Genomic DNA, 21,253 nt, shown 5'->3' on the forward strand with positions numbered 1-21,253 from the left:
CGGTCTTGCCTATGGTCATTGTCACAAATGTTTCTGACCTTGGGGGAAGGCAGGGCGCTTAAACCACTGATCAATATTTAATTCAGCAGCATTATTGCTGCTTTCAGGCCTGTTATAGGGGCAGCAGAGATTCAAGTCCCCCAAGTGGCCACGGTTACCCTAATGACATGCTAATACGTCCAGGTAGAAGGGTATGGCTTGTGTGGTCTACATGGCCTTGGCATCTTCCCTCTCGTATAACCCACTCACATATATTGTATGGCACGTAGTTTATGTACTTTCCCATTCATCTGGTGGCCATACTATCTGCTTCATTAGATTTTCTAACCTTCTGATGTTGATTCTGTTAGAAGGATAGTTTGCTCAATGGCTAGAGAGCAGTTGGGATCTTTCATTGACCAGAAACTAAGCCAAACACTGGAACACATAATATTCCAGTGTTATTTTAACCTAGGGTTTATTTTATTGAGTGCATTAATATCGCAATCCTTCCCCTATCCCCATTCCCATACCACAGGGGATAGAGGCCCCTAATGTTGTGACTTAGAAATGCTGCTGCAAACTACACTAGTTGAGGGCAAGATAAATACAGTTGATCTATGGCACTTTGAACTGTTATGAAATGTTAGTCCTTGTGCATTATGCACCACCATATTAGATGAGTTCCCTGTTAACATGGACACAACTACCTTCTTTACAAACCTCTCACCCATCCTCAATCATGAGGTAGTGAATGTGTGGCTCATTCTCAACCAGCCGACCACAGCCCTCCACGTCAGGTCAATAACGTCAAATTAACTTAATCACTCTGCACTGGTGATTGTAAGTGGTCAGGGACAATTCCAATAATCGATTCCGATGTGTAACCACAAAACAGATATCATGCTATGATTACAGCATTGATTGTTATGGTAAAACCCAAGGAACAGATGGGTAACAGTTACTCTGTTGTCCCAGGAGACATTCAGCAGGGGTTCAACTTCCCTGTAGCGGAATGAAGATTATGTTGTGTTATACTTACAATCATCCATGACACGTATAACGGCCACAGCTCAAAGTGTGTTAGTCCCTCTTGCTGCAGCTCAATTTGACCTGATTTACCCCTTGGTGCAGAAAAACACACACACACTCAGTAGGCGATTGCATCACACAGCCACAGGGGCCTGTGTGGCCAGGGCCTGTGAAATAACAGGTCTGGTCCCAGTCCTTCTAAATCTGTCCCTCTAAAAGAAGCAGGGGAGAGTCAAAGTAAACACACCAGTGGTGCTCCAGACCAGTAAGTGAGGAGTATGGCTGCGGTTGGTCGCCCCTCTCTGGCTCTCTCCACTGGTCCCTATTACGTGGCTCTTCCACCAGCACAAAATGAACAGGGCGAAGTCTGTTGTTCCACCCATTACCAAAATATATTTTTTGGGGTGGTGGAAAGGAGATGTTTAGGTTTTAAACACAGTCTGTATTTTAATTCCGATTTGAGGTTATAATGTATACCGGCCGGTGGGACTGTAATTTACTCTACCCAGAGTCTGTTCATTCTGTGTTATGCCGCATGATCTCTCTTATTTTTTCCATCTGCTTTGGGGTGACTATCTTCAGTGGCTTGGCAGGGGATGGCAATAGTTCTGTTTGTGCCATCTTGCCAACAGACAATGATACAGTAGCAATGGAGTTGGCAAGACAGCATGAATAAATCTGGGACTCAGGCTAGGGCTGGCCTGCCACAGCAGGGGAAAGGGTGCTGGTTCTCTCCGACCCAGCGGGCCACAGTGACAGCCAGGCTAAGGCCTCTCCCCAGCAGCCTTCTGGCAGTACTGCCCCCATCCTGCTGTCCACGACATGTTCATGACCTCTAACGATCCTGAAAGAGAGAAATGTGTGTTTGTCAAAGTTCAGATATCTTATAGCTGTTGAGTGGTTTAACAAGCTAGCTAATTGAGACCGGAGGAAAGCAATTTTTTACATAAACTTTACTAGAGTGCATAGGTTAGTTGTGACCAGGGCTCGAAAACAATATATAACAATCCATTGGTAGCACTGGTGCTCCCAACTTTAAAAAAGTTAGTAGCACCACATGAAATTTAGGAGCACCAGAAAATAAGATTGTTTTAATTGATAGAGATACAGCCTATATTGGCCCTATATGAATTCTAGCTAATCACATGTTGTGCCCTAGAACCTAATATCTAACACTCTAAATACATTTGTTTATTATAAAAGCTAAATGTTGATCAGAACACGTCATTGAAATTAAAAAGTCATTTGTGGAATATCAGGTTTCTACCTTGTGTAAAAGCACTATTTTCCTACTGAGACGCATTACATTGAAAATTGTACATTATCTCTTAAAAAATGTCAGGTTTGTGACGATGACATGCACGCTATCTGTCATTCATTCATTGCTATGATCATTGATCTCCTGAAGAAACCATCCCTTTTTCTTTCTTTCTGTACCCCCAAATGTTTGGATATACTGGTGAAGTTACCAGATTGTCAGCTAGCTAGCCAATGAGGTAACATGACTGAACAAAGTGTAAACAAATGTTTAATGACGTCGACACGCGAGTAGTTTTTGAACGGCTCATGGCATGGTTTATGAATGTAAAATGCAGTCCTGGCTATCAGCTATAGGAAGATAACATTGTTGCGCCGGTAATATGGGCCAGATATTTTGACCTGCTTGGGCTAGAAGCAATCTGTTTTCACTGTAGTAATAATGGTGCAACCATGGCGCTAACACATTTTCACTTGCCTCGTTTCACTAGGGTACTCAGAAACAACGGTGCAGAGAAGCCTTATCATTACAAAAATTATAATATGGCTGATTATTATTACTTTTTGAATGTATAATCGCATAGTGCTCCCAAAATACAACTTTTGGTTGCACAGATTCATATTTGGTCGCACTTTAGAGCCCTGGTCATGATTCCCGTTGGTGGTGATTGTCAGTCTCATTGAGTCCCTGCCTTAATTTCTGTCAGCCTTCCATTCCAATCAAAGAGCCATTATGATGTGTTAAAAATAGTCTCTTGAACTCATGTCATGGCCCTTGAAGAAATCGTGGTTTACTTGAGCAGCAGTTGTACCTGGCTATTCATGAGTCACTTCCTAATGTTTTCTACAGTCATTTGAGTGTGAGTAATAGTAATAGCTCCCTCCTGTTTGGATAACAATGAGTCAAACAAAAGGAAGTAGCTTTAATCAGCGTGTTACTGTGGAGGTAATGCTTTAATCAGCGTGTTACTGTGGAGGTAATGCTTTAATCAGCGTGTTACTGTGGAGGTAATGCTTTAATCAGCGTGTTACTGTGGAGGTAATGCTTTAATCAGCGTGTTACTGTGGAGGTAATGCTTTAATCAGCGTGTTACTGTGGAGGTAATGCTTTAATCAGCGTGTTACTGTGGAGGTAATGCTTTAATCAGTGTGTTACTGTGGAGGTAATGCTTTAATCAGCGTGTTACTGTGGAGGTAATGCTTTAATCAGCGTGTTACTGTGGAGGTAATGCTTTAATCAGCGTGTTACTGTGGAGGTAATGCTTTAATCAGCGTGTTACTGTGGAGGTAATGCTTCCCACTATGCATGCGTCACTCCTCCTCGATTATGCTTCTGACGTATTGACATAACCACTTAAAATGTAGTGTATCACCTGATCTGAGTAAATACTATTTGAAATCTTTCAAATACTTTGAGCATTTGCTTTAGCCTGCCTGGAGTGCCAGGTGGGCGGGGCTTACACTTTACAGACTGTTCTACTGATTCTCTTGGCATGCTCAGTCAAGCACAGCTATAGTATTTGAACCCAGGTCTGTATATCACTTCATGCCAAGCCATATTTGGTGTCTTTTGAAACTCCTGGCCTCAGGAATTCTGCTTTAATTTTGAGGTTTCATTGCTTTCCACTTCAAAGGGGAGAGAACAGGGCTGTGTAAGTGGTTTAGTCTGTCAGTCTGTCACCATCTGATCTGATGTGGGCCCTGCCTGCTGGCACCCCTCTGACGGCACTCTGCTTTGGGCTACAGCAGCCAGGGATGATTGGGTGTCTGTGGGTGGATTGAAGTCCCTCGGTGCCCCATTACAGAGCTATAGCATTTCCTACACAACTCAGATGGAATTGTCATCCTGAATAAAATGGTGGTGGTAATTCCAGCAAACTGCTAAGTGTAGATGTAATTCTCTGTAGCTGGAATTTCAAACTCAGAGCAATATGGTAAATGGGAACGGCAGTGAATCGTGTTTGTTGAGGTCGTACCACTATAAGAGCATCATATAAAAATAGAGGTAATCTGCCTATGATTTGTGGTGGTGTAGGAGAGTCCTATTGTGAAGTAGAGCTGGAGTGATCTGTGAAGAGTGGGTGGGTAGGACATGAAAGCTTTGTTTGGTTCAAAGCAGCCTCTGACTCTTATTGTGAGGTTGAATGACTCTGACCTCTTCATCCAACCCCCAGGTGATGAAGACTTACCACATGTACCACACGGAGAGCATTAGTGCAGAGAGCAAGCTGAAGGAGGCGGAGAAGCAGGAGGAGAAGCAGATCGGCCGGGCCGAGCCTGTCTTCAGCTACCGCCTGGAAGACAAGCACCAGAGACGCAGCTCCGTCAAGAAGATTGAGAAGATGAAGGAAAAGGTACAGCACACTTATGCCTGATTCACACTATAGGGCCAAACCAAGCCAAGCAAAGCTGTACTGGGATGGCCTGCTTATGCCTCCATTATAGTTGGTGGAACTGTGCTAGAAAAGACGACGTGAAAAGGATCAGAGACAGCACAGTATGGTTTGTGATGGCACGATGGTGTGAGAGAAGGGTATTGTGAAGGTCTTTACACTGGTAATGATGATAATGGTTGCTGAAGGGAATGTTGGAATGTCTTCTCATTAAACACAGTTAGGGGTGAATCTCAGCCAGCTGCGATTAGTCAAGCTCAGACAATTATAGCTTCTATTTCTATGGTGATGCTCTCCTCTACATGAATATATTTTCCATTTCTATGGCCTAAACCTTGAACTCAGGTTGACATCCAGGTGTCCCTGAAAGTGTAACAGAAAGTGTAACAGAAACAGACTTCTATTGGCCAGCCAGACTACTGGTCAGCCAGACTTCTACTGGCCGCCACCCCTCTGGCCTGTGTGTGTGTGTGTGTGTGTGTGTGTGTGTGTGTGTGTGTGTGTGTGTGTGTGTGTGTGTGTGTGTGTGTGTGTGTGTGTGTGTGTGTGTGTGTGTGTGTGTGTGTGTGTGTGTGTGTGTGTGTGTGTGTGTGTGTGTGTGTGTGTGTGTGTGTGTGTGTGTGTAATGGAAACAACACTATGAACACTATCACTTACAGCCAGATTGCTTTGTGTTATTCTCAGAAGGAACAGGCCTGTTTTATGTTAGAACTCTGTGACCAATGGTTTAATGGCCACAGGAACAGCATTTTCTCACAGGCTCTTCCTGGAATGCATTGGGATTGGGGAAGCGTTAAAATATGGAAGACCGTGTCAGTGGGTGAGTCAGTGTCCATTGTCATTGGCTAGTGACTAACAGTCTGTGTTTGGCAGGCAGCTAGGGAGGAAGGAGGACGTCTGAATGAGCAGGGCTACCAGCTCCTGTTTGCCAATCATCCTGAGTTGTGTTGTGAGCGAGCCACCAGACTGTGTACATGCAGACATGAAAGCATGCTCAGCTGTTCATAAAGACATTTTTGCTCATTAATTTCTCTCTGTTTCTCTTTCTCTCTCTCTTTGTCTCGCTCTCTCTCTTCCTCTCCATTTGTCTCGCTCTCTCTCTTCCTCTCTATTTGTCTCGCTCCCTCTCTCTCTCTCATTCATACCTATCTATCTATCTCAGCGCCAGGCCAAGTACTCGGAGAACAAGCTGAAGTCAATCAAAGCACGGAACGAGTACCTGCTGACACTGGAGGCAACAAATTCCTCCGTCTTCAAGTACTACATCCACGACTTGTCTGACTTAATTGACGTAAGTAAACCGTTGGAAGAAACTTCAAGCTAAAGAATAGACTCCTTCATCTGTACTCTAAAACGGGGAATGTTTGGTTGACAGTGTGTTACCGAACAGCGTCTACTCCCTCTTCTCTCGTTAATAACCCCTAGGTTGCATCCTCATTGGCACCCTATACCCTACATAGTGCACTTCTTTTGACCTGAGCCCTAAGGGCCCTTATCACAAGTAGTGAACTATAAAGGGTATAGGGTGCCATTTCGGACACAACCCTAAAGATCTGAAGGAAAGTATACACTGAGTGTACAAAACAGACTCTACAAGGTGTCGAAAGCGCTCCACATGGATGCTGGCCCATGTTGACTCTAATGCTTCACACATTTGTGTCAAGTTGGCTGGATGTCCTTTGGGTGGTGGACTATTCTTGATACACACAAGCAACTGTTGAGCATGAAAAACCCAGAAGCGTCTTTTATCTTGCCCATTCACGCTCTGAATGGCACACAAACAATCCGTCTCAATTGTCTCGAGGCTTAAAAATCCTCCTTTAACCCTTCATCTACACTGATTTGAAGTGGATTTAACAAGTGACAGCAATAAGGGATCATAGCTTTCACCTGGATTCACCTGGTCAGTCTGTCATGGAAAGAGCATAATGTTTTGTACACTCAGTGTATGTCTGCTGCAGAGAGACAAGCTGCCGGAGAGATTCTGCCACAAACGGAGAGCTGCTTCTCAGTCTAAGCCTCTCCCTCACTCCAGACTTCAAATGAAGTTGTCTGCCACCCAATCAGTCTTTTTTCAAAAATCCCATCTCACTGCTACAGAAAATTGTATTACTCTTTTTTTATATCCTCATAATGCTGAAGAAACCCTGCCTTTCAGCAGTATTTTCTGAGTCCCTTTTTGAGGTCTGAACTGTAGAAAGAAACTGATGAGTTTAGCAGCAGAGCAGAAATCTGAGAGATGGTGAGAGAGGACACACACCAGACAGACTGTGGGATGGAAATTACTGAAGGAAGAGAATTAAAAAGCCCAGGAGATTATTAGCTTTTGTGATCCGAGCTACTCTACTATTCTACTCTCAGTCCTCATGTTATACACCATACTGCCTGCCGATGGAAAAAACATCCCCACAGCATGATGCTGCCACCACCATGCTTCACTGTGTGGATGGTGTTCTCGGGGTGATGAGAGGTATTGGGTTTGCGCCAGACATAGTGTTTTCCTTGATGGACAAAAAGCTAAATTTTAGTCTCATCTGACCAGAGTACCTTCTTCCATATGTTTGGGGAGTCTCCCACATGCCTTTTGGTGAACACTAAACGTGTTTGCTTATTTTTTTCTTTAAGCAATGGCCTTTTTCTGGTCGCTCTTCCGTAAAGCCCAGCTCTGTGGAGTGTACGGCTTAAAGTGGTCCTATGGACAGATACTCCAATCTCTGCTGTGGAGCTTTACAGCGCCTTCAGGTTTATCTTTGGTCTCGTATATGCCTCTCTGATTAATGCCCTCTTTGCCTGGTCTGTGAGTTTTGGTGGGCGGCCTTCTCTTGGCAGGTTTGTTGTGGTGCCATATTCTGTCCAGTTTTTAATAATGGATTTAATGGTGCTACGTGGAATGTTCAAAGTTTTGGATATTTTTTTATAACCCAACCATGATCTGTACTTCTCCACAACTTTGTCCCTGACCTATTTGGAGAGCTCCTTGGTCTTCATGGTGCTGCTTGCTTGGTGGTGCCCCTTGCTTAGTGGTCTTGCAGACTCTGGGGCCTTTCAGAACAGGTGTATATATACTGAGATCATGTGACTGATCATGTGACACTTAGATTGCACACAGGTGGACTTTATTTAACTAATTATGTGTTTTCTGAAGGTAATTGGCTGCACCAGATCTTATTTAAGGGCTTCATAGCAAACGGGGTGAATACATATGCACACACCACTTTTCAGTTTTACATATTTTTGAATTTTTTCTTTTCACTTCACCAATTTGGCCATTTTGTGTATGTCCATTACATGAAATGCAAATAAAAATAAATTTAAATTACAGGTTGTAATGCAACAAAATAGGAAAAATGCCAAGGGGCTGAATACTTTTGCACGGCACTGTACATACATACATACATACATACATACATACATACATACATACATACATACATACATACATACATACATACATACATACATACATACATACATGCACTATTTATACAAAAGTATGTGGACACCCCTTCAAATTAGTTGATTCGGCTATTTCAGCCACACCCGTTGCTGACAGGTGTATGAAATCGAGCACACAGCCATGCAATCTCCTTAGACAAACATTGGCAGTACAATGTCCTTACTGAAGAGCTCAGTGACTTTCAACATGGCATCGTCGTAGAATGCCACCTTTCCAACAAGTCAGTTGGTCAAATGCATGCCCTGCTAGAGCTGCCCCAGTTAACTGGGTGTGTGCTCGATTATATACACCTGTCAGCAACGGGTGTGGCTGAAATAGCCAAATGTACTAATTTGAAGGGCTGTCCACATACTTTTGTGTATATAGTATACATATATATATATATATATATGTGTGTGTGTGTGTGTGTGTGTGTGTGTGTGAGATATATATAATATCACACACACAAATGTACGTACGTATACCCCTTTACTTTTTCCACATTTTGTTACATAACAGCCTTATTCTAAAATTGATTAAATTGGTTTTTTTGCTCACCAATCTACACACAATACCCCACAATGGCAAAGCAAAAACTGGTTTTTAGAAATGTTTGCAAATGTATTAAATATAAAAAAACGATACCTTATTTACGTAAATATTCAAACCCTTTGCTATGAGACTCGCATCCTGTTTCCATTGATCATCCTTGATGTTTCTGCAACTTCATTGGAGTCCACCTGTGGTAAATTCAATTGGTTGGACATGATTTGGAAAGGCACACACCTGTCTATATAAGGTCCCACAGTTGATAGTACATGTCAGTGCAAAAACCAAGTCATGGGGTCAAAGGAATTTTCCATTGAGCGCCGAGACACAATTGTGTTGAGGCACAGATCTGGGAAAGGGTACCAAAAGATTTCTGCAGCATTGAAGGTCCACAAGAATACAGTGGCCTCCGTCATTCTTAAATGGTAGCAGTTTGGAACCACCAAGACTCTTCCTAGAGCTGGCTGCCCAACCAAACAGTAATTGGGGGAGAAGAGCCTTGGTCAGGGAGGTGACCAAGAACCCAATGGTCACTCTGACAGAGCTCCAGAGTTCCTCTGTGGAGATGGGAGAACCTTCCAGAAGGACAAACATCTCTGCAGCACTCCACCAATCAAGCCTTTATGGTAGTGGCCAGACGGAAGCCACTCTTCAGTAAAAGGCAGGGCAGCCCCTTGGAGTTTGCCGAAAGGCACCTAAAGGACTCTTACCATGAGAAACTAAATTCTCTAGTCTGATGAAACCAAGATTAAAGTCTTTGGCCTGAATGCCAAGCATCACGTCTTGAGGAAACCTGGCACCATCCCAACGGTGAAGCATGGTGGTGGCAGCATCATGCTGTGGGGATCTTTTTCAGCAGCAGGGACTGGGAGGCTAGTTTACTCACAATCGAGGGAAAGATAATCAGAGCAATGTACAGAGAGATCCTTGACAAAAACCTGCTCCAGAGCGATCAGGACCTCAGACAACGACCCTAAGCACACAGCCAAGACAATGCAAGAGTGGCTTCGGGACAAGTCTCAATGTCCTCAAGTGGCCCAGCCAGAGCCCGATCTAATATATTTGGAGAGACCTGAAAATAGCTGTGCAGTGACGTTCCCCATCCAACCTGACAGAGTTTGAGAGGATCTGCAAAGAATAATGGGGAAAAACTCCCCAAATACAGGTGTGTCAAGCTTGTAGCGTCATACCCAGGAAGACTCGATCCTGTAATCGCCGCCAAAGGTGCTTCAACAAAGTACTGAGTAAAGGGTCTGAATACTTATGTAAATGTGATATTCCAGTTCTTTTTTTTTTTTATACATTTGCAAAAATTTCTCAACAGTTTTGCTTTGTCATTATGGGGTATTGTGTGTAGATTTGTATTTGTTTTACACACTTTTTGGATTACTACATGATTCTATTTGTTATTTCATAGTTTTGATGTCTTCACTATTATTCTACAATGTAGAAAATAGTACAAATCAAGAAAAACCCTTGAATGAGTAGGTGTGTCCAAACTTTTGACCGGTACTGTATGTAAATGTGATATTTCTGTTTTTAATTTTCAAAACCTGTTTTTGCTTTGTCATTATGGGGTATTTTGTGTAGATTGATAAGGGGAAAAAAACAATTTATCCATTTTAGAGTAAGGCTGTAAGGTAACAAAATGTGGAAAAAGTCTAGGGATCTGAATACTTTCCGAATGCACTGTACATATACACACACACACATTATCACATCTTTAGCTTGAATGGGGTGTGGGAAAGACCCTGCCACTTCAACCAATATTTGGGAATTGCTGATGTGTGTTGCAGGTCAGCCATCCCGTCTCTCATATCACCACTCTGTACTATGTCTTCTGTTCTCTACTCTACCTACCAAGCAGATGGATTTGTTTTCTCCTCCAGAACCCAGACCTATAAATGGGACATATTTATACACTAGCTACCTGGAATATTCTTTTTCACCCTTAGAAATAATGTACTATACCATTTGTCCAGTGTTGCTAGGCCAACACGGGAGAACGCTCAGTACTTTTAGCGATTGTGTATTCCAGACAGACGGTGAGGAAGGGCCATTCTGGGTGCTAAAATGTGCTCCTCTTCCCTCCCTCCTGCTCTCTAGCCTATGTAAATCACGAGGGTGTGTGTGTTCGTACCTGTGTGTGAGCTCCTGCGTGTTTTGCATGTGTGTTTTTGCGTACCAGTGTTTGTGGGTGTGTGCGTACACTTGTTTTAGTATGTTGTGCAATCTGTCATAAGAGTTGACAGTCAATTGTTAAAGAAATTATAGTTGATGAATTGGACAGATAACATCCAATGTAATGTGGACAAGTAGTGCGTTAGGTAGCCTGGCAGACAATGCTCCTGTGTCTGGGTGTCTTCATCACCTCCAAGGCTGTCTGTGTGAACTCACAGGTGCTGGCTTACCAAAGATCCTAGTTAATGAGATCCAGCATCAGATGTTGGGAACATTATTCAGGTTCTATAACTCCGGGCCAAGCCAGCAGTCAGAGAATGTATCAGACTACTCAGTTAATGGCCAATAATGTTCATGACTGCAGTGTGTCGAGAGACTAAGAGAGCAGACATTGTTGACCGTGTTGAAACCAATACAAAGTTGTTGGTTTTTCCATAAACGTATGTGTTTTTGCTGGAAAATAAATGTCATGTTTTAGGACAATCTGCAGAATATGTTTGGTGTACCATTGTGGGCACTAAAGTTAGTTTTTTTTTAAACCTTGTACCGTGGCTGGACTTGACATTTTAGAAGCTTCTCATCAGGTTGTCAGAAGTTGCAGTAAACGGGGCATCCTGATCCAATACAGTCTCATCTTCCCCTCTACCAGTGCTGTGATCTGGGCTACCACGCCAGCCTGAACCGTGCCCTGCGGACCTACCTATCGGCTGAGTACAACCTGGAGACAAGTCGCCACGAGGGCCTAGACATCATCGAGAACGCCGTGGACAGTCTGGACCCTCGCAGCGACCGCCAGCGCTTCATGGAGTTGTACCCCACAGCCTTCTGCCCGCCCATCAAGTTCCAGTTCCAGCCCCACATGGGCGATGAGGTGAGACATTGAGACCCACAGGCTCGTTGTTCTTTGTGTCCATTTCTCCATCCATCTATCCACTCATTCATTCATTCATTCATCCATTACTGTAGTGAACGCTAGTGCTGTTTGTCCTAATGGTTGAGGAGGCCTCAGTATTTTTAACAGACCCAATATGTTCAGTCCTATATGCTGTACAGGGTGGAAGTGAGGTTGATTATAAGGTCTTGTACTAAATGAGCCCTGGTTTTGGCAGCTTAATTGCACAGTTTTAGTGTGTCTGGGCCAGCAGAGGAGATGTTTATAGGCTGAAGCCAATGACAAGCACGTCTCATTTCTCAGCCTCAAGTCAAATGGAGCAGTGCAACACGCTGAATTAATTTTACTGTGGAGTCGTTGGCTCTGGGGTCCCTGATATTATGTCTGTTTACAAGCTATTGATCTGCGGCTGTCTGGATTCACATCTGGGTCAGTGACGTTTGTGGTGTAGTTTAAAACACATTTCTGGGCCTCCCAGGTGGCGCAGTGGTCTAGGGCACTGCATCGCAGTGCTAGCTGCGCCACCAGAGTCTCTGGGTTCGCGCCCAGGCTCTGTCGCAGCCGGCCGCGACCGGGAGGTCCGTGGGGCGACGCACAATTGGCCTAGCGTCGTCCGGGTTAGGGAGGGTTTGGCCGGTAGGGATATCCTTGTCTCATCGCGCTCCAGCGACTCCTGTGGCGGGCCGGGCGCAGTGCGCGCTAACCAAGGGGACCAGGTACACGGTGTTTCCTCCGACACATTGGTGCGGCTGGCTTCCGGGTTGGAGGCGCGCTGTGTTAAGAAGCAGTGCGGCTTGGTTGGGTTGTGTTTCGGAGGACGCATGACTTTCGACCTTCGTCTCTCCCGAGCCCGTACGGGAGTTGTAGCGATGAGACAAGATAGTAATTACTAGCGTTTGGATACCACGAAAATTGGGGAGAAAAGGGGATTAAAAAAAATACAAAAAATACAAAATAAAATAAAAAACATTTCTGATGTCTTTGCCATTTTAGGATAAGATTAAGTAACCCCACTGTCAGATTAAGTAACCCCGCTGTCAGATTAAGTAACCCCACTGTCAGATTAAGTAACCCCACTGTCAGATTAAGTAACCCCACTGTCAGATTAAGTAACCCCACTGTCAGATTAAGTAACCCCCCTGTCAGATTAAGTAACCCCACTGTCAGATGGTGGTGACTTTCAGTTTAGTGATGATGTGTTTCCTCTTCCTGCCCAGGTGTGCCAGATTGCGATGCAGCCGCCGGTGAGCGGAGAGCTGATGTTGAGGTTCCAGCAGCTACAGTCCCGCCTGGCCACTCTGAACATCGAGAACGAGGAGGTAAGAGGGAGCCTAACACTGCCATATCTTGGTCGTATTCAGTAGGGTATGCAACAGAAAAGTATTGCAATGAAAAACGCAAATGGGTGTTTTTTTATTGGACCAGCTAGTCCTTAAATCCAAGTGGTCCCTCCCTGTTTCAGTCAGTTTTTTTTCATTTGGATCCTAATGAACACAACCCTGACTCACTTGGGTAGCCAACGACACCAACCAACCAACATCATCTGCTTGCATTTTGGTCCATTGTGGTCACATGTTAGGAAGGAATTGAAATGCTGTATGAAAAGTTCACTTCAGTCAGAAAGTAGCCAAGGGGAGTTGATATCTTAAATCTTTCAGAAATCGAAGTTGGAATAGTTTCCATACAACACAACTCTCCTACACTGCAGGCAGCCTTCAGAACCACTCAGAGAAGTCTTCTCCCTCGCTCCCAATGGTGGGAAGAAATCTCACTCACTCACTCACTCACTCACTCACTCACTCACTCACTCACTCACTCACTCACTCACTCACTCACTCACTCACTCACTCACTCACTCACTCACTCACTCACTCACTCACTCACTCACTCACTCACACACACACACACACACACACACACACACACACACACACACACACACACACACACACACACACACACACACAATCTCTTTTTATTTGTACACTGTCCCACTTCTCTCGGTTTCGACATTGGAGGTGCATCCCTGGCTGTAACATTTTAATCGGACTGGCTGGCATGCCTGAGTGCTTGCTAAATAAAAAGCCAATGGGAAGGAAATGACACTGTCTGCTGCTGTGGTGTTAGGGAGTGCAGTCACGTCCATCAGTCTGGCTTCTTGTCTCTTGTTGTCTCACGTCTGACCTGCTTCTCCTTTCTCCGCTTCATCTCGTCTTGTCTCACACCAGTGCACACAGCCTTCTGTCTTTTATCTCGCAAAGAAATAATAACTTGGGAAAGAATGCTTGTAAATGTGAAGAGCAATTTCAGACCGGCTTGATTATACAACTAAAGAAAATGTATAGATCTGTTTTTTTGTCAGATGCATAATGTCTGCAAGATGTCTATCTTTTTGACCTCTTCACTGTATGTTTGTGGTGTGTTTCATAGAGTAGAGTACAAGGCTCAGGCTATCCCACTGGGGGTATGATGTATTTCTGGATGGGAGTTGTTGTTGACACCTAAGCCCAGCTGGTGCTTTCACACTGCCTGTATGTAGTCAGTGCAGGCAGAACCAATCGGTGTGGAGGGTCAGGAAGAGACATGGTGCTGCATGCCCTTGTCTGCCTGGATGAAACGGAGCTCCCCATATGGATCAGGATGGGGAACCACTGCTCTGTGTCAAGTCCACAAGATGGTCTCTTCATGGTGTCTCATTGAAAAGGCCTTTCCAGGGGCTGTCATTTGGAGACACTGAAGCAGAACTGTACACACACATTACTAGCTGTCAAATCCTTGCTTCCTCCTTCCTTGTTTCCTCAATTCCTCCCCAAGCTCAACCTCCCCAGGTCTGAGGGAGGGAATTGGATCCTCTCCTCCAATGCGCTTTGAGAGGAATTGAGGAAACGAGGAAGGAGGAGGCAAGGATTTGATGGACCAAGATCTACTCCAGCCAGGAAAAGTGAAAAGCTGGGATTTGTTGTGTTTTTCTCTGGTATCATGATCTGCAGCTGTTTCATTGACAGCACGAGAGGATGAAGGAAAACATGGATGAATAATTTATTAGCATGAGAGTAGGAAGTCTCTCATCCCCATTGGGCCCACTGTGGCCCCCTGGTCTGGTTTGCGTGCCCTCCAAAGATGTATGGATGTACAGTGTATATACTGTATTGCAGATATATCTGCAAGAAATGGAGTATGTTCTGCTGTGTTGGTTATCAACTCCCCTTGTTGGTTAAACCTCTACCTCAAATTTTCTTGGCTTTAGACAGATACAGACAGCGTCTCTATCTCTCGCTAGATGTGTACCAAACGTAATAAATATTCTCAAGTCGTTTTGTACTTAACCCCGGCAATCCAATACGATCTCCTTTGTAGGGAGCCTGTGTTTTGTTTTTCTACAGATAAACCTCAGGGTGTCACATCAAAACCTGGGAGGTGTGTGCTCAGTGTTAGTTCAGTGTTGGCAGCCCTGATTCACTGATCGTGAGATTAGCTTGCTGCTCACCACAGGCCCTGAGGAATAGAAATCCTGCTATTCCCCAGACAGGTTTATACTGGAGGTGACGTGCTAGTTGTGAAGTGCCATGTCATTACCTCCAGGCCTCCTGATCTGATCCTGCTGGGCACCAGTGGGTAGATCTCAGTGAGCCTCTCCATCTGAAAGCCCTGCTGTAATTGAGCCTAGCAGTCAACACTGGTAACTAGTAGTCTGCTGAATGATGGAGGGACTTTCATGCATGGGTCCTCTCGATACTCTCTATACTCTCTATACTGTAATTCAAAAGGCACTCGCACATCTGAGCTATCTTTTTTGCAGGTGCATGGTAACAGTTGAATAAGATGAGAAAAAGAAAAACCCGCACACTGCTCTTTAATAAGCTTCGTCAGAGCGCCTCTTCATACTGTGATAGCTGGGCACCTTGGTCTCCACTGTTCCACCCGGGGGAGGCTGGGAGAGCAGGGGCTCGCCTCTTATTCAGGGCCTTGTTAGGAAAGGTACTCCTATGCCCATGGCACAGAGATGATTGAACCCATGGGCTGGTCCTAAATAGTGCAACTCTGGACTTGTACCCGTATTCACAAAGCCTCTAGGAAGACCCAGGTCTTTCGGTCCTATCAAAGCAGAATGTTGGAAAAGGAAGGGAAGTATTTTGAGCACCCTCATTCCACTCAGTATTATCACTCTTCATCTGAAACTACTAAAACTGTAAAATAACCCAGTTCCCTTAGTAATTGAAGGTAAAACTATAATAGTGATGTCATCATCAGATGTCCTAAATCACCACACTATAGATCAAACAGACAGGTGGACTTTTTTTAATTTGAAACGTCTCTTATTAGAAGTTGAATTGCCTGCCAATCCTACATTTCATCTCGCAGACTGTCATTATCCCTGTCCAGACCTGTAGTGTTGTTTCTGGTTTATCCTCCACGTAGAGACGAATGACAGTGTAATACAGCCACGTGTGTGTGTGTGTGTGTGTGTGCGCGCGCGCATGCAGAATCAGTTATGAACCTTGCCACATGTAGATGAAAGGGGAGTTGAATGCCTTCATTCATACCACCCTGTTTTTCTAAGGTGCCTCAAACATTGAATGAGTCATGGGTCTTACAATTAGTAACACAAGTTATAATATGTTCCTGTCTCTGTGTGTATAGTAGCTATGTGGAACCAAAGGAACACTCCCTTTGACTATGGTATGCCCGAGTCTGACTTTGAGATTAATTGACGTAGTCAAGCCCCCCTTGAGCTATTTCTCATTCAAGGGCTCACAGCTCGACCTAGTTACTATCTCTCCTATCAGAAGTACAGTGGGGAGAACAAGTATTTGATACACTGCCGATTTTGCAGGTTTTCCTACTTACAAAGCATGTAGAGGTCTGTAATTTTTATCATAGGTACACTTCAACTGTGAGAGACGGAATCTAAAACAAAAATCCAGAAAATCACATTGTATGATTTTTAAGTAATTAATTTGCATTTTATTGCATGACATAAGTATTTGATCACCTACCAACCAGTAAGAATTCCGGCTCTCACAGACCTGTTAGTTTTTCTTTAAGAAGCCCTCCTGTTCTCCACTCATTACCTGTATTAACTGCACCTGTTTGAACTCGTTACCTGTATAAAAGACACCTGTCCACACACTCAATCAAACAGACTCCAACCTCTCCACAATGGCCAAGACCAGAGAGCTGTGTAAGGACATCAGGGATAAAATTGTAGACCTGCACAAGGCTGGGATGGGCTACAGGACAACAGGCAAGCAGCTTGGTGAGAAGGCAACAACTGTTGGCGCAATTATTAGAAAATGGAAGAAGTTCAAGATGACGGTCAATCACCCTTGGTCTGGGGCTCCATGCAAGATCTCACCTCGTGGGGCATCAATGATCATGAGGAAGGTGAGGGATCAGCCCAGAACTACACGGCAGGACCTGGTCAATGACCTGAAGAGAGCTGGGACCACAGTCTCAAAGAAAACCATTAGTAACACACTACGCCCTCATGGATTAAAATCCTGCAGCGCACGCAATGTCCCCCTGCTCAAGCCAGCGCATGTCCAGGCCCGTCTGAAGTTTGCCAATGACCATCTGGATGATCCAGAGGAGGAATGGGAGAAGGTCATGTGGTCTGATGAGACAAAAATAGAGCTTTTTGGTCTAAACGCCACTCGCCGTGTTTGGAGGAAGAAGAAGGATGAGTACAACCCCAAGAACACCATCCCAACCGTGAAGCATGGAGGTGGAAACATCATTCTTTGGGGATGCTTTTCTGCATAGGGGACAGGACGACTGCACCGTATTGAGGGGAGGATGGATGGGGCCATGTATCGCGAGATCTTGGCCAACAACCTCCTTCCCTCAGTAAGAGCATTGAAGATGGGTCGTGGCTGGGTCTTCCAGCATGACAACGACCTGAAACACACAGCCAGGGCAACTAAGGAGTGGCTCCGTAAGAAGCATCTCAAGGTCCTGGAGTGGCCTAGCCAGTCTCCAGACCTGAACCCAATAGAAAATCTTTGGAGGCAGCTGAAAGTCTGTATTGCCCAGCGACAGCCCCGAAACCTGAAGGATCTGGAGAAGGTCTGTATGGAGGAGTGGGCCAAAATCCCTGCTGCAGTGTGTGCAAACCTGGTCAAGAACTACAGGAAACGTATGATCTCTGTAATTGCAAACAAAGGTTTCTGTACCAAATATTAAGTGCTGCTTTTCTGATGTATCAAATACTTATGTCATGCAATAAAATGCAAATTAATTACTTAAAAATCATACAATGTGATTTTCTGCATTTTTTTTTTTTGATTCCGTCTCTCACAGTTGAAGTGTACCTATGATAAAAAATGACAGACCTCTACATGCTTTGTAAGTAGGAAAACCTGCAAAATCGGCAGTGTTTCAAATACTTGTTCTCCCCACTGTACATGGCTTCTGACTTTGGTCACAATCCTTACTTTGGTCACAAACCACAAACGTTTCAGTAAACATTACACTTGCAAAAGTTCCAAAATAATAAAGACATTTCAAATGTCATATCATGTGCAAATAGATAAAGTACAAAAGGGAAAATAAATAAACATAAATATGGGTTGTATTTACAATGGTGTTTGTTCTTCACTGGTTGCCCTTTTCTTGTGGCAACAGGACACAAATCTTGCTGCTGTGATGGCACACTGTGGTATTTCACCCAGTAGATATGGGAGTTTATCAAAATTGGGTTTGTTTTCAAATTCTTTGTGGGTCTGTGTAATCTGAGGGAAATATGTGTCTCTATGGTCATACATTTGGCAGGAGGTTAGGAAGTGCAGTTCAGTTTCTACCTCATTTTGTGGGGAGTGTGCACATAGCCTGTATTCTCTTGAGAGCCAGGTCTACTCACTCACTCACACTCTCCTTCTCTCTCTCCTTCCTGTCTCTCCTTCCTCTCTCTCTCCTTCCTCTCTCTCACTTTGTCTCCTATCTCTCCTTCCTCTCTCTGTCACTTGATCTCAATTTCCTATCTCTCCTTCCTGTCTCCTTTCTCTCCTTCCTCTCTCTCACTCTGTCTCATTCCTGTCTCTCTCCTTCCTCTCTCCTTGTCACTCGATCTCTATTTCCTTTCTCTCCCCTTTCTCTTTTTCCGTCCTCTCTTTACCCCCCCCCCCCCCGTTCTTTTCTCTCGCTTGCTCTTGCTCTCTCCCTCTTTCTCTCTCTCCTTCCTCTGCTTCCTCTCTCTCGCACGCTCTTGTTCTCTCTCTCTGAACCACTCCATCAGGTGAACACATGCGCTTTGCCATTGCGTGAGCCATAGGCATACAAAAACATCCTTTCCCTCCTGTCTATCTATCTCCTAACTCTCTCACTGTCATTTCGCTCCTTCTCACCCAAATATATATTACATCAGGACGTCAGTTTAGGCCTCCTCACAGAATGGAAGTTTTATAAGTGGCCAAAACTTCTCTCAAATTGAGACTGGACATTTCTGAGGTGGGAAATGTTTGTTTGCAAATAAGATGGAAGTCATTAAAGCTTTAACACAATTATTATATCATATCCACTGGAAAGAAGTATATGTTTATTGTCAGTGTCTAGTGGAATCTTGCATTGTGGTGTTCTCCCTCTGTTGTAAGTGATGGGATATGCTTGGCCAAGCCTTGACATTTATAAGCTCCTGGAAAAGCACTTGGGCTGACGGTGAAGTGGCCACTATGGAAATGAGTTTTAAAAGCCTGAGACTGAGTACCTTTCATCCCTACCTTCCTTCCACCTCTATTATTTCATCCCTACCTTCCTTCCACCTCTATTCTTTCATCCCTACCATCCTTCCACCTCTATTCTTTCATCCCTACCTTCCTTCCACCTCTATTCTTTCATCCCTACCTTCCTTCCACCTCTATTCTTTCATCCCTACCATCCTTCCACCTCTATTCTTTCATCCCTACCATCCTTCCACCTCTATTCTTTCATCCCTACCATCCTTCCACCTCTATTCTTTCACCCCTACCTTCCTTCCACCTCTATTGTTTTTGAGTGCATGCAAATTGATTGCTCTGGTCTCGAGTCATGCTCAAGGACGGATGCATTTGTCATGCTGAGTGTGAAACGAAAGGCAGTCAGAAAGCCATGCATTTATCACATTTTACTGCCTAGGAGTTCAGGGGTCATTTGGTCAGTGGTCGTCACTGAGCACTGGTCCTTCGAGCCGGATGGGGAAACTTGAGTGAGCTTATGAGTACTTGAGGGAAAACAAATGACAGTGTAATGTGTTTGAATGTGTTTACACCTGTGACACTGTAAACCGGTCCTGAAGCTCCGATCCTCTTTGGGTGCCCTCCAGATCAAGAAGACGTCAGAGGCCACCCTGACGACCATCCAGGACATGGTGACCATCGAGGACTATGACGTCTCCGAGTGTTTCCACCACAGCCGCTCCACCGAGTCGGTGAAGTCCACCGTGTCGGAGACCTACCTCAGCAAGCCCAGTATCGCCAAACGGAGGGCCAACCAGCAGGAGACAGAGCAGTTCTACTTCATGGTGAGTGGAGCGCCCCCTATTGGTAACCTCCAGGTTATGACTGTAGAGAACTGGGCAGGGTCATATTCATGTGCATACTGTAGTAGCAAAACATAGCAAAATGTTTTGCAATGGAAAGCAAAAACTATAGTTTCTTATTGGACACGTTCAGTAAGTCCTGCTGACTTTAAATTCAGACTGACAGTCACTGTGGAAACTGCTGTTGATAGATGGCTAGGAAATTAATACATTGGATTTTGACTAGTTTGGATGGTTGTGATCCATGGTTTTGTAGTTGTAATCTATCTGAGGAATGTGAACAGAAGCTGTGCTTGTATTTCTAGGGATTTGTTAGAGCTCTAAAATGCTGCATATCATATGTATTCCCTCTCTTGGCATTTTAACTCTCAGAAACAAAGCTCTCCAAAAATATCTCTTCCTTAGCGAGCGGTTAGGCTATTTTCTCTTCTTCTGTCCTCCTGGCTGTCTAAAGATGGACATGGTGCGATAAAGCTTTAAAAAGACTCCCGTTGTCGTCCTGTCCTTTGCCCTTGGCTGCCTTATCAGAGATTGGTGTCTTAAGGGCAGGCAACGCTTACTTGGCTCATCAGCCCTAGTAATCACTCTGAATTCTCCACAGAAATTCCGGGAGTTTCTGGAGGGCAGCAATCTCATCTCCAAACTGCAGGCCAAGCACGACCTACTGAAGAGGACTCTGGGAGAAGGTAAGGGATCAGAGACTCACATTGTGCTGGCCTACTTCCTGTCTGGCGGTCCCGTCTGTCCGTCTGTTGGTTAGTTAGTCTATCTGTCTGTATCTGTCTGACTCCTCTGTCTGTATGTCCCTTCTGTCTGTTTGGCTGAGTTGTGATCTAAGCAGGTTTCCATATGTATGAAATGGTATACTGAACGTCTCCGCTATTGTCTGTGTGGGTTTGTAAAGGAACTCCTGAATAAATGAAAGGGAAAGATTGCATGCACATTCCAAACTAAGTGCAGTGCTTTAGAACTGTAGAGCTAATTAGAAACCGTTAAAAACATATTTGGTTGATTCTAAAATT

At 44.4% G+C, this 21,253-nt stretch overlaps 1 protein-coding gene across 1 annotated transcript in view; it reads left to right on the top strand.

The window, feature by feature from the left end:
• Positions 1–21,253, top strand: part of LOC120065930 (SLIT-ROBO Rho GTPase-activating protein 1-like) — a 162,285-nt gene that overhangs the window by 88,261 nt on the left and 52,771 nt on the right. Inside the window, exons 5-10 of the mRNA XM_039016971.1 lie at positions 4,443–4,622; positions 5,824–5,952; positions 11,477–11,698; positions 12,937–13,038; positions 20,016–20,213; positions 20,833–20,917. Coding sequence (XP_038872899.1) covers positions 4,443–4,622; positions 5,824–5,952; positions 11,477–11,698; positions 12,937–13,038; positions 20,016–20,213; positions 20,833–20,917 — 916 coding nt within the window. The remainder of the gene's footprint in view (positions 1–4,442; positions 4,623–5,823; positions 5,953–11,476; positions 11,699–12,936; positions 13,039–20,015; positions 20,214–20,832; positions 20,918–21,253) is intronic.

This window comes from Salvelinus namaycush, chromosome 21 (genome assembly GCF_016432855.1).
Source record: "Salvelinus namaycush isolate Seneca chromosome 21, SaNama_1.0, whole genome shotgun sequence".
Lineage (NCBI taxonomy): Eukaryota > Metazoa > Chordata > Actinopteri > Salmoniformes > Salmonidae > Salvelinus > Salvelinus namaycush.